We start from the raw sequence: 14341 nt of genomic DNA, 5'->3' as shown, positions 1-14341 counted from the left end.
GGACTAAGAACAAAGGTTTTAGATTATCTGTGAAAATCAGGTCAGATCTTTACAAAGCATCCTGTCTAGAAAATTTTTAACTCAATACTTCACTTTATGTTGATTGTTACAAAAAAATTAAAGTGTCTATGTAGAATACATGCACTACATGGTTTGTGTTTGACTTTTAGAAATTCTCTTTTCGCATGAGTCTTTTTTTTATGTCTGTTTCACTGCATAAAATACGGATAAATAGTTCACGAAAGATAAGGCAGGTAAGTATTGTTTTGTCTTTTCAAACTTAAACGCCACCCTTTGTTCCCTCTGCACTTTAAGCCTTCTGTAAATCAATATAAGTGCCTTGCAAAAAAAAAAAGAGAAAATGTATCTTACTTTCTGTAAAGTGGCTCACAGTGATTCATGCCATCTCATCTCTCACCTCCTGCCTGGTCTTTATGCTCGATTACTGGACTGTGGTGCCATTTAGTCACAAATTGCTCAGAGCAGTGGCCGAGAATAAGGGCATGAAATGGATTCGGGGTGGCGAGTGAGACTCGGGTAGCTATCTGAAGTACACCAAAACATCCCACAGGTGAACCATTTTGAAGTGCATAACCTAAGCTGACTCACACAGATGCTCAAAGGAAAGATGGCTAGAGACAGTTGAGCAGTAGGCTGGATACTCAAGTCATGCTAAAAAAGCAGTGCATGCACAGCACTGGCAATTAAATTATAAGGACAAATCAGTAATACTATATGTACAGACACTGATTGTATGGCTATGTGAACTACATAAAAACTAAGCCTATTCCAGGAACACTGGGCATGATGCCAGTCCATTTCAGGACACTGCACACATATATTGACACGCATTCATGCCTAGGGGCATTTTATAGCGATCGATCCATCCATCTAGCTGCAGGTTTTTAGAAGGGGTCAAACCTGACGTCCTGGAGCTGTGAAGCAGCAATGCTGTGACAACTGAACTAAATCTACAGAAACAGTTATAAAGACATACTTCCTGTCATAAATGCTAATATTAATATATTAAAACCTTATCTAAATTGTACATGACAAATTTCAGGCAAAACATTATTACAGCTGACTTTGCTGTTCCATATACATCTAGTAGGATCTGATATAATTCTATTTCTAATATATTTATGAATTTTACGCTCTGCTTCTTGTGTAAAGATAATTTACCTGTCCTATTTATACATCATTATGAAACTCAGAGTTATACAGAGTAAGATTCATTGGTCGTGGTGTTCTAATGAAAGTCTGTCAGATCTAAATCTGCGAATATGTCTGCAGAACCAAACACTGATCAGTCACACACTAACATGCTCTCGGTCACCCTCATTCTCTCTCACACACACACACACACACACACACACACACACACACACACACACACACACACACACACACACACACAATGATTCAGCTCAACACAAAGAACACACTCAGTTCAGTCTTTGTTGTTGACATTTTCAAGACTTATAATTGTGCATTGTTATCTAGTTTTTAGCTTCTGTGTTCTCCTCAGCCTTGTTTATTGTCCTGTTGCATATCACCTGACCACGGCTTGCTTTTGACCTTGCCCTTGTCTCGCATTTGGAACATTTTCTTATTAATCTGCCTTACTGTATCTGCACTTGCATCCTGACAGCCTTCTTTTTGTCTGTCATTGTCAACCTAATGTCACCTGAAAGTATTACAAACATGTGTTATTCCAACTTGACATCCAAACTGAAAAACAGCAATCTTTGACACATTTTGGAAAAATATTTATAAATGCTTATGCAGATTTATGTCACTTCTCATAAATGAGTCTACAATGAAGGTCATAACTAGAGGTGATGAGTGGTGCATGTAGGTGGAAGGTATCAACAAACCTAGCATTCAGATAGAGAATATAATATAGCTTATGCAGGTGATTGTCTGAGGATAAGAGAATTGTGTCGTATAAGGCACGTTCAGTTAAAAATAAACAATAAGATAAAAAGGCCAAAGATTAGTTCAAATTAAGTGCAACTGAATAAGGAACAGAAATGTATGCATATTCTTTTATTTGTAAATCAGATTTAGTGGTTCCAGGGTCATACAATGAAAGGGTTAACGTATTTTGTGGTAATTTGACAGACTGGCCAACAGAACAAGGTTCGTGACCTCGACCAAAAGGGATGCCCTTAAATGTCACGCTGTGGAAATTTGAAAAAGTTCCAAGTTGTTGTGAATGCTTTGTTTAGTGTTCTTGCTTAGAAGACTTTCTTGCTTGGACATGTAAGACCAGTACTACCCCTTCGAATAAGATGAGATTTTTTATGGGTTCTTGCATACAGCACAGTGTGTTATTCAAAGTAGGAAACATTATAAGCAGTTGGAACTCAATGTGCTGGAGTCTGCTTTTGTATTTGATTTCCAAAATTCTTATCACTACAAAACTCCCAGCCTAAGGATGTGACCACAACTACTTTGGTGCCTAAAAGATAAAATGCAATGCTTTTCATTCATGCATAGAAACCAAAAAATGATTGTGCCAAAAAAAAAAAAGTTTGAAATTCACCCTGTTTAGTTCATGGAGAGCTCTGATGGCCTCCTGGTGTCCCCCAATGCTATAACTTTCCCCTCATGCTCCAGTATCTGATGGAAAATCCTGATGTGCTTTGTAGTATTTTTAGGGCTGTCATCCCCCTGGATCTGTCTGTGTTACATACCCCAGCTCTGGGCATAGAGGTTATATAACAACCTTCAGTCTCCAGGAGGTTGGGGCTAAATGATCAGCCTAATGACAAAGACGACCAGCAGACACATCAGTACGCCATCAAAGAAAAAGATGTCCCATAAGGTAGGAACTTAATCTCCTATGCAAAGCAAGACATGGAATTATACAGGTGGCACAAATGAGTCAGGCATTTTCACTGCTTTGCCTCTAGCTTTTTGGCTGCATTTTTAATGGTGAGAGACAAACTAGAGATGTGCTGGCTTTTTTTTTTTGCCTTATCTTTTCAGCTGTGAGTCTTCAGGAGATTTTCAAAATTCCATAATTCAAAGAATTAAATTAGCTGTGCAAATGTGTTTTGAAGGATGTTAGACAACTAGGTCTGCGTCTTGAATAATAATAGAAATGTTTTATAGATGGAACAAATGTAGAAATTTGTATATATGTGCATTTTTTCTAAATTTTTGGACAAGAACCTTATACCCATCTGGCTTTAGTAAATAACTTATTGTATTTAGCACTAAATGAACCAGAATTACTCACGTTCTCATGTGTACAGCAATAATGGCCCAGTGCTAAGAAAGTAATATGAGGGTCATTAGCAAAAATGTTGGATCAAATCTGTCCAGTATATGCTCTTTTTTTATGCTTCTTAAAATGAACCGTAGTCAGAAAATGTATGACACTTGTGAAAAGTTTCACATTTATTTGTAAATTTTATTTCGAATGCTATAGAGCTTTATGAATTTAAAACTAATGGGTTCGGTAAACACATACCTAGCTATGTAACATACTTGATTGCAGTCATGTATTCATTTCTTAAAACACCATCAATTTAGATGGTTAAAAAATCACCACAAAAGAACCACAGTTATTAGTCAAAAGCAACAAACCTGGAATGTTACAATGACAATGAATATAAATAATAGGATGGGTTTGGCTTTGATGGTAGCTAATCAGCAATACAGAAAAGAAATCACACTGTCATTAACATTAGTGTTAATTCATTCAGACATCACAAAGCTCTGGTGGAATACAAAGCACTAAAGAATTCTGACAGACTATCCATTTGAATCACTATCTACATGCAGCAAAAAACTCTTCTCCAAAGAAAATAGGTGAGACATAAGTAGGATATAAGAATGTGCTTTTTATTTTTATGTCAGTCAGTTATGACTAAGCAGAACATACAAAAGCTCAGTTTTGAAGAATGGTATTAGTTCACAATATAAGCGGAAAATTCATTCAAATTGTCCTGACTAAAGACCTTACTGGAATGTTTCTATTTTTGTACATATTCTTGATTGACACATCTGGAGCGAAGGATGCAAAGCTTCAACCTCAATTTCTTTTCGAAAATAATCCGCTCTGAAGCAGTCACCCTGTGACCTGGAGATTGTGAGTTCGAAACTCGTCGATACCGTATCGTATCCATCCCTGGCTGCCAGTCAAGGGAGCAAAACATGTGCTTTGTGTGTGGGAGGGTTTGTCATTTTCCCTTTCCCCTTTGTCAATCATAGCAACACTAGCCAATCATGGGTGGCTGTGAGCTTAGGTAAATGGAAGAGGGCTGAGTGTGTTCCACTGCTCCGTGAAGCAGTCAGAAATGGATGTGTCAGGCTTCAACCACACTGGTGTCACAATGCAGAGGTTGAGATGGATGTAAAGTTCAGCAGTTTAAGCAGTGTAATAATCAGAGCAGATTGGTCCAAAATGCGAGACTGGATGAAAGACAAGCTGGCTGTTTGGTGGAGAATGGCAGGTGACCATACTGGTCAACTAAAATGTAGGAAAAATACATTCTAAAACTACATTCACATGTCACACGTCACACTGGTGGAAGTAGAAAGAAATACTTATTTCCTTACAAATTCATGCTTAATGTAATTTCTTACCTACTCTTTCTTACACTCTTTCAGTACAGATTTGACAAATATAAGTGACCATGATGTCTGCTGACCTAAAGATTTCAAATAATATACAAGAGCTCTGCCAGGCCACTTGTAATGCCAATCAAATGTGCCATGAAAATGAGGACAACAACAATAACATCAATAATACAAGTATAGCAGGTGAGCCCTTGCTTCCCCCTAGTATGGTGCCTCAGAGCCAAGAACAAGAGCACACACAAGAACACAGAAGTGAAAGGAGTTTCAAGACTCAAGCTAAAGAAGATGAAACAAACGACCCCCGAGGAGATCCGTGTAACACAGTATTCTCTACTAAAATCTCAAACAATAAGAACCAGACAGAAATGGCAACACTAAAGCATGCTGTTTCAACTAAGAGTTCAGTGTTTGAAAAATGGGCTGCTATGGATAAGGTGAATCAGAGACCCCTTGCCAAGAGACAGCTTTCATACATCAGCCAAACTTCCACTTCCAGAGCTGTGAAGAAGACTTTGGTGAAAGAGAAAGATCTGACTAGAGAGAAGGTGCCTAGTATTGCTACTCAGCAGGACACGAAAAATGATCATATGATCTTGAACCAGCGTGGGTGTAGAAGAAAACTACAGAAGGAGCTGATCTCCAACCTGGAAGATTTCTACAGAGTGGACTCACACGCAATCGGTGCTAGCCAAGAGGTGAGAAATATGTGTCATCTGATATACCATTTGAGGTGTTGAGGATTTGATCCGTTTATATGCTTGCAAAGTAAATTAAGGCGCTCCTTATTTAATCAGCAATGTGGTCATGTATGTTGTGCAGCTAAAGAGTAAGAAGATCTTTTCAGTACAGACTATTGCCAGAACCATCACCAAGGGAACGTCTACTGATTTAGAAAGACTTCGTGCAATCTGGATCTGGCTCTGTCATAACATCGGTCAGTTTTCATCACTTTCTCTCTTGCAACAACTCTATGAACTTTGCCAATTAAAGCACTGATCCCTTTCCCTAGATGCTAAACAAACACCTTTTTTTTAGATCCATTTATTTAGAATTTAACATTCTAGAATTTTTAACAATAGAAACAAAATCATAGCATGACAAAGCAGTTCTGACCATCAAGAATTGATAAACCAGAAGTGCTATAATATAAAAGAATTACGCAATATATTTAAACCTGGATGTGAAATAGATCCTAATTAGAATGTGTAAGATGAGGCCCATAAATGAACATTATCTGATTCTACCTTAGGCATTATTAATGATAATTATGCTAGTTACATACATGTAGTTCCACTACAAGCAGAACATGACAGTGTTTACATTTGCAGTTCTGGATTGCGAGACATTAGATATGTTTGCTCTTTGGTTTGAAAATTATTTGTATCGGTTTACAGCTTATTTTTAAAACTTGGCTAGAGGAAGTGTGTGTATGTGTATGAGTGTGTGTATCTTTGGAGTGCAGTCAGATTTTCTTCTGTCAGTTAGGATCACCACACACATATATATATTTATATATACAAAAATATTGTGTTTCTAAAAACACATAGCCCGATATAAATGTGTTGTACAGATACAAAGTTGCACAGATCTTAGGTGCACTGAAAATTTGCTTTGGTTAACCTTTTTTTCCCAGTTATCAAAAAAGTATTTGACAGACAAACTGAAATATATGCTGCTATTGATAACAGTGTTGTTCTGTACAGAGTATGATTTGAATGGGTACCTGGGTCTGACTGAGAAAGCGTCTTCTCCTGAGCAGGTTATTGAAACAGGTCGAGGAGTTTGCTGCGGATTCTCCAGTGTCTGCTTACAGCTGTGCAAGTAAGAGCATCATATACTGTAGTCTACTATCCACCTCTAATCGTCTATGTTGATTAGTAATATGAGGATAAATAATAATGTTGTAATTTATATATCTGATGAGGGTTTTTTATACAATTTGGCAGGTTTTAGTAAAATATTTGCTCTAAAGGAAAAAAGTTTTCTAGAGATGTGCCAGTATCTACAAATAAGAAAAAAAAAACAAATACTATATAGCAGTACGATGGAGAAATCTTTAGTATACCTGATTTGTGCATCAGCCATCTAAGAGCCATCTTTTAATTTAATTACTCACTCACTCATTCATTTTCTACCGCTTATCTGAACTACATCGTGTCACGGGGAGCCTGTGCCTATCTCAGGCGCCATCGGGCATCAAGGCAGGATACACCCTGGACGGAGTGCCAACCCATCGCAGGGCACACACACACACACTCTCATTCACTCACGCAATCACACACTATGGACAATTTTCCAGAGATGCCAATCAACCTACTATGCATTACTTTGAACCGGGGGAGGAAACCGGAGTACCCGGAGGAAACCCCCGAGGCACGGGGAGAACATGCAAACTCCACACACACAAGGCAGAGCTGTGAGGCGAACGTGCTAACCACTAAGCCACTGTGCCCCCCTTTATTTAATTAATGAATTTTTTTTTTCCTATGGTAATAAATAATTATAGGATTTTACTTGTATGCAGCCTCATGCTTGCACAGCCTCATGCTTGAAACAGTGCACTGCTTAAGACAGCAACAGAGTTCCTGGGGACTGAGAACAAATGATGAATAACATTGATCTTTCAAGAATGACAGTTTGCTTGCATTTATTTGAAATATCATGCAGACAATTCAAAGATATGTTTTTGGAGACCATTATAGTATAGTATTTTTCAGATATTAATATACTGTAATTTGGTGAAGTAAGTTAAGGTGAAAAGGCTTTTTTATGATTTTCTTCTTCTTCTTATTATTATTATTATTATTATTATTAAATTTTTACATTTATTATATCCTGACTTACTACTGTATATTCCATATCCTGAAAAGCTAAACAAGCACTTGTCTTTCTGCAGGGAGGTTGGCATTGAGTGCAGAGAGGTGGGTGGACATGGCAAAGGTGTTGGATACAAATTGGGTCAGAGCTACCAAAACACCAAGTCAAATCATATGTGGAATGCGGTACGTTTGGAGGATCACTGGTATCTGCTGGATGCGTGCTGGGGAGCTGGAAGAGTGGATATGAACAACAAAGCTTTTATAAGGAGGTACCACATATACAATAAGGTACATTTGTACCAGTATATGGAATATAAGGCCAGAGATATGTTAATAACTAACCATCATACACATGTGTGCTTGTTATTAAAAACATTGGCATTAATATTGAGTTGGCCTCCTCTACTCTCCTGGAAAGACTTTCCAAGAAATTTTGGAACATTCATGTGGGGATTTGTGTTTATTCTGCCAGAAGAGCATTAGTGAGATTGGAGACTGGCATCAAGCGAGAAGGTCTAATTTGCAGCCGGGCTCACAATTTCTTATTAATTCCAGTTAAGGAAAACCTTAATGCTACAGAATTCAAGGTTATTCAAACACTAATGTGTGTTTGTGCAACAAAATTTACAGCAAGGGTTTGGTAAAATCCTGAATATGGGTGTGATTGCCAAAATTTGTGAAAATATGATTATACTGTAAACCTCCCGGTCCAGATTTAGTCCATCTTTGCCTGGGAAGGTGTTCTACTACAATAGGAGTGTGGCTATTGTGGATTTGTCATCATTCAGCCACTAGAGGATTAAATGAGGTCAGACACTGATGTCAGTGTGAAGAGCCTGTTCCAGAGTTCATCAGTGTTACAGTTCAACCCAACAGTGTTCAGTAGGGTTGAGGTGATTGCTCTGTGCAGCACACTGGAGTTCCTCCACATCAACCTTGGTGTATTATCTTTTCATGGAGCTTGCTTTGTGCACAGGGGCATTGTCATGCTTACACAACCTCTTACGGGTCGCACTAGGGGATGACCCAGAAACAAGCTTCAATTCAACTTTAAAGCATCAAATCCTCCAAAAACACGAAAAAACCTATTTACCTAGTAAAGTTTATACTCTCAATAATTGTTTTAAGCCCACACACAAAGCACAATATGATTCACAGCCTTCATACAATTAGAAAAAAATTTCGGACAAAACTGACCTAGGTGGCGCTAGACCGGTTTTTCCCTTACCTTTAGACGCGTCTCTTTCTTCACTGGGGTAATATATTCCAACACAAATAATCCACAAAAATCCACACAGGTCCAAGGAATTGAAATCTGTAAGCCTTTTAATCCAAAACGCTCTGGTCGCGCCGCAAATATTCCGTTAGTGTTCTGAAAACTGGAAACAGAAGTGCGCCATCATCTCGTTTTGCCGCTCTAACTCCTAATTGGGATATTCAAAAATTCAAAGCCTACGTCATATTTATAGCCCAGGTCCTAACGAATCAAATTAGCCCTCATTTGAGCCAATCGGTGCTTGTATGGCAGAGATAGACGGCTGAGAAGCCAATGGTGACATGACCTAATTTTTGGGAACCCGCCTTTGACTGACAATTACTCCTTCCAATAGCAATGAAATGGGCTGGGACCTATACAGCTGTTTAGCCAATAAGCAGACGATTCCAACGCTATGCGGCATGCCGTATGTTCTTTGCCTGTGTCTGCGTGAACTGGATGCGCAGAAGAATTCTTGCGTAATCCCTGACCTTTTGTCCCTCTCACAGCTCAGGGTGTCAAGTTACAGGCCTGTTTTCACACCAGAGTGATAGAGAGAGAGTCTAGGCTTATTTATGGCTTGTCAGACTGAGCCTGCAGCCTTTTATTTCAAAGTTATATAGTAAACAAGTACACAAAAACGCTGCACCCGACGACCAGGGCCGTAGAAAAATATTCATATAAAATCCATTTTTGGGTCTTTTGACTTGAAATTTTTTTTTGGTGAAAGCCAAGACATGTGGCTATGACTCTCAGTTGTTGGTTTGTCCCTAACATGTTCCAGAAAAATAAGATTAATCAGTTTATCAGAAAAACAACCCAGGCGGACAGGAAAAATCTGCATTCAAACCCCTGTAACTTTGTGCCAGTAAGGCCTAGAATCAATCTGAAACTAGTTTCTGAAACTAGAGAATGAGACCAGCACTTTAACCAGCACTCTTCTTTCAAATGAGACCAGGCTCACCCCTGTGTGTCAAAGTATGTGGGAGCTGTACCACTTTTTGTTGGACAATGGATATAGGCAGAGGTCCATAAGAGGTTTAGGTCCAGTGAAAAGAAGTGGCAAAGCTACAGCACTCTAAAGACACTCTACACAGATTGTTTACAACTTGGTAGCACCAATTTGGGTGTGATGGTCAGGTTTTTACATACTGTTGGCCAGTAGGATCACGTTGTTAATTGTTTAATACTAAGTTACTGATGATTTATTTTCCATGCATGTTAATAAGATTCTATTTTCATACTCAGAACACACCTGTCTTGAATCAAAATAAAGTCAAAGAACAGTATATTAATTTAATGTAGAATTAATAATTATTATTAATCAATAATTCCGAACTTGTAGCTAAAAAATGGTTTTCATTTTTAATTATTTTTTATAGTTTTAGTCTAAAACTAACACAAAGTCAATACTAAAAGCATAGATGTTCAAACATGAATGAAACAAATAATGTCAGTCAAAAATGAATGATTCTTCTTTCACTCTGCTAGATACAATGAATTCTACTTCCTGACTGATCCAGAAGATTTCATCAGTTCACACTGGCCTGATGAAGAGGAGTGGCAGTTGCTGGACATCCCCATTAAGCTGGAGGAGTTTGAAAAGAGTGTGCTGAAAACCTCAGAGTTTTACAAGCTCGGGCTAACACTCATCTACCCCAAACAATACTTACTCATTACAGGTAAGACTCAGATCTATCCACTGACTAAGCACAGATTTAAATGTTTCTCTCCTATTGAGTTTTATATTGTCTCATATTAAAGATGTAGAAAAATAATTGATTTTCATATATAACAGTATCGTAATTATATAAAACAAGCATAAATGGAAACTATGAATCCATTACAGAATACAAATTTTCCTTGTTGGTTTGGTATTTTATGTTTTACAGATAGATTTATAATTGCTGAGAAAAAAACATGATATAACCTATGATCACTTTAAAGTTTGTCTAATTTAAGAGTAAATAAATTAAGTTACAGACATAGGTTATATTGAGTGTGGTACTGAGAACAGGTAAACAATCCTACTATATTAATGACTGGTAATTGTAGACTATCTTTTTCCTTATTGTTTCTTTGCAATGAATAAAAGGTGTAAATTTGAATTAATGCCATAAGATCTTTTAGCTTTATATTAGAACATGACAGATGCTGTTTAAAGGGAAGACATGGTGTTCTGACGCAGCATGTTTATGTATCCAAGTTCTGTTGCTGTGTTTTGTTGCTCTTTTATACTACAGCAATCTTCCAACGCTAACCGATGTAACACTTTTTACTAGTATGTTGGTGTTGTATTCTGCCAGTCTTTCTATTATTCAAGTCTTATATAAAATGAGTCAGGACACTGTTGGCTTTCAGTGTTCAGATGTTTTTTCTCTCTGTTGGGAATACAACTTTACACAGAATTTTGGAATGAAGGTATTTGTATTTTGTAGGCTTTGTATTTTGAATACTCATGAACAAGCAGGTGGATCATCTCAGCGAGTAGAAATGGGTTTGATATCACCATTTACATTAAAGATAGAAATATTTATATGGAAAAATAAACCATTTGGTTATTTGGGAACTTTTCTATGAATTGTGTATAATACATATCCTATGTATTACCCCTTGTAGTGCTTTTAGTAAGCTAAAAAAACACAAATTCCTGGTTGAAGATAATGCCAAATATTCAAATATTAGACGTTTATGAACAAGTGCTTATGGCATCACAGAGAACAGAAATGGGTCTGATATCACCATTTACTTTAAAGATAGAAATATTTGTAAAAAAAAAAAAAAAAAAGTATCCTATATGTAGGCTAGGAAAAAACAGAAATACGTCTGAAAACCTACAAATTCTTAAAGTGCTGAGTGTTTAATTGCATTTGAGCCATTATTCAGCACCCATGGAGTGTGGTGTGACGAAGAAATTCAGTCCTGACAACAAAATGTAGCTCACGTAAAAATAATAATCCTTTGTATTTGTTTATTCTGTAGTTACATTTAATGTTGCAGAACATCATTATAACAGCTTGAAAATTGTTCCCTCATCAGAAGCTCTTTTTGTCTCTCACTTTTTGCAAAGTCCATCCTCCTGAAGACTTTCCAGTGATGTAAAACTTTGTTACACATTCATTTTTTCTTACTGATACAAAGCACAGATACTCAAAACTGCTAGCCACGATGATAAATAAATGCCAACAATTACACATTTTAATCCATTTAGGCAGGACGTCCATATAAGTCTCTGACACTGTCCTTCACTTCATGTTGCTGTTATTATAAAAATGCATCTTAAAATCCATCTTTTATTTGTCTTGGAGCTTGAAATGAGCCAAACTACTGTAACAGATATTCAACAATTTCTGACTAATCAGAATTGAGAATTCATGACTTGATTCGTGATTTTCATAACCATGCAAAAACAGCTCATGACATGAGTTGACCATCAGATACCACCGGACTCCTGAAGGACAACTTTGAAACCAAAAGTTATAACCATTAAATATGTCTGCTTACAATTTATATAAAGTAGCGTATCTTTTTAACCTAAAAAATGATTATTTACTATTAAAAAAAAAAATATTGTTTCCTAATGGGATTAAAACGCATGCTAGATGTGACTAGTGGTCTCGGCAAAAGGCTGTGGCTTTGTTGATTCAATGGATCTAATCGATATTCAGGTCTGTCTTTCATTTCTGTCTGTTTTAAAGGAAACAGAAATTGAATCATCTCCTGTAAAGTATTCAAGCAAAATTTTACAGTAAATTATAATCATTATCCTAATATTTCTGTCCAGAGGATGGTGAGGCTTTCATATCAATGAGATTCTCTCAGCCTGTGGACTTCACATACGAGATTTCCCAGAAGCAAAATGGGGAACACAAGGAGCTGAGCACTTCTATGGGTCTACTCACCGTCACACAGAACAGCATGAAGCTCCAACTGATGCCGGCAACTTCAGGAACATTTGAGATCATGCTGTTTGGTAGGCCAGGACATACTTCTGAAAAGTATGCCTGGGTGTGTTCCTTTCTACTGGAGTGCAGTGAGCCTAAGGCGTCAGAGAATCGCCCTGAGAACCCGTACCTGTATTGGGGAATGACACAAGATGCTGAAGATCTGGGATTGAAACCATGCAGTGGTAGTGAGGCTATTTTAATTAAATCAGGGTCATACGAACTAGTGTTGCACACGAGCAGGCCACTTATGATGCTTTGTGAAATAAGTCATAAGGATTTGGATGACACACTGGCTAAAAGATGTGTGGTCACCCAAATTGAAGCAGATAAACTTACCTGTAGTGTTCTTTGTCCATACACTGGTTTTTACAGACTCTCTATATTTGTCAAGGATTACAAAAGTGATTGGAACAGATTCCAGAACGTTGGGAACTTTCTTCTTCACTGTATCGCCAACCCAATCAACTTGAATCAGCTTTTCCCTCCAGATCTCAGCTACTTTTGTGGCCCTGGAATCAGGTCTGATGAAGCTGGCCTATCAAAGTTCAGCCACACGGCACCGATAGTGAGCACACAGCAGGGAAAATGTAACATTACCTTCCAGAACCCGCAAGATCTGGACCTTCTTGCCATTTTAATACATAGCAAAGAACAGTCTGGACACCCCCTTTCTCAGCATGTCTTCTTCACCCACAATGGCAGTAAGGTCACTCTCAGTGTGGTCCTGCCCAAGCCAGGAGTATACAAGCTGAGTCTTTATGGAAAGACTCAATCCAGCCAGGACTTTAATCTTCTGTGTGATTTCATCCTTCAGAACAGCTCCGAGAGTACATGGCCCCCATTTCCATACACCTACACAGCCTGGAGGAAGGGCAGTGTGCTGTTTGAGCCACGCTCAGGCTTGCTTGAACCTCTGTGCTGGGTTCAGTTCCGTGTCCGTGTTCCTGGGGCTCGGAGAGTCATCGTGCTGGGTGAGCAACAAGTGGATCTGCAGAGAAATAAAAGCCACATTTGGGAAGGAGAGGTGTTCACAGAGAAGATGGAACAGATCAAACTCGCAGCCAGTCAGGAGGAAACATCTGATCAGATGGAGATCCTGATGTGCTTTGATGTGTTAAAAACACAAAATGAGATGTAAAAAAAGGCCAAGCTAGATGCATTGTAAGGCATGTCCAGGGTCCAAGGTTCGATCCTGATGGATTCAGCATGTATTCCCAGTTTGCACCCAGATTCCCAGGACAGTCTCTGAACGACTCTCATCAGGATGATGTAATTACAGAAAACTGTTCAAAAAAAAGTTCAATTCAATATAGCCTTAATAAAAAAATATACTGTAGTGATCATGACTGATAAACATCAATTGTAAGAATTTACAAAAAGCTCTGGCAGCTTTCATGTTTGTTTTGAATTTTCATTAAACTTTTGTCATAATTTTCTTTAGGGTGCTCAAGAGATTCTGTACATTTTAATGTGTAAATGTGTTTTTCAGAAATGGCACAACTAAAAAAAGCTTTCTACTTATTAGAAATCTGACTGTGTTCGGACACTAAAAGTCTTCATGCAAAATGTAGTGCTTAGGTACACTCGAGTCAGAATGAAGCTTTTAAACCTATTAATTGTTAGAAATTCCAAATAAAGAGCATGTTTAAATTTCAAGCATCATCATCATGTTTTAAATAAAGTGCTTTCCCTGTAAAAGTATTTATTCTGTATAATAATGGTGTGAA

At 37.8% G+C, this 14341-nt stretch overlaps 1 protein-coding gene across 4 annotated transcripts; it reads left to right on the top strand.

The window, feature by feature from the left end:
* The first annotated feature begins 2637 nt into the window (after nt 1-2637).
* Nucleotides 2638-14049, top strand: LOC113654841 (kyphoscoliosis peptidase-like). Of its 4 annotated transcripts, none has more exons than XM_027165109.2 (7): nt 2638-2830; nt 4624-5288; nt 5413-5527; nt 6297-6414; nt 7490-7681; nt 10159-10349; nt 12452-14049. In XM_027165109.2, exons 2-7 carry the CDS (start codon nt 4650-4652, stop codon nt 13750-13752), a joined length of 2556 nt encoding a protein of 851 aa, XP_027020910.2. In that variant the 5' UTR covers nt 2638-2830; nt 4624-4649; the 3' UTR covers nt 13753-14049. The 4 variants fall into 4 exon arrangements, with proteins under 4 accessions (XP_027020910.2, XP_047675133.1, XP_047675136.1 ...); XM_047819177.1 differs by having other exon boundaries at nt 2639-2830; nt 4629-5288; XM_047819180.1 differs by lacking the exon at nt 2638-2830 and adding an exon at nt 4006-4490 and having other exon boundaries at nt 4629-5288.
* The last annotated feature ends 292 nt before the right edge of the window (nt 14050-14341 follow it).

This window comes from Tachysurus fulvidraco, chromosome 10 (assembly GCF_022655615.1).
Source record: "Tachysurus fulvidraco isolate hzauxx_2018 chromosome 10, HZAU_PFXX_2.0, whole genome shotgun sequence".
NCBI lineage: Eukaryota > Metazoa > Chordata > Actinopteri > Siluriformes > Bagridae > Tachysurus > Tachysurus fulvidraco.
This window is presented reverse-complemented; position numbering and strand designations above follow the sequence as displayed.

Excerpts from the sequence above, each read along its gene's own strand:
- LOC113654841 (XM_027165109.2), top strand. The coding sequence starts at position 4,650 with ATGATGTCTGCTGACCTAAAGATTTCAAATAATATACAAGAGCTCTGC. Across the intron at positions 5,528-6,296 it reads CTGGCTCTGTCATAACATCG|AGTATGATTTGAATGGGTAC; the intron begins GTCAGTTTTCAT and ends TGTTCTGTACAG. Across the intron at positions 6,415-7,489 it reads GTCTGCTTACAGCTGTGCAA|GGAGGTTGGCATTGAGTGCA; the intron begins GTAAGAGCATCA and ends GTCTTTCTGCAG.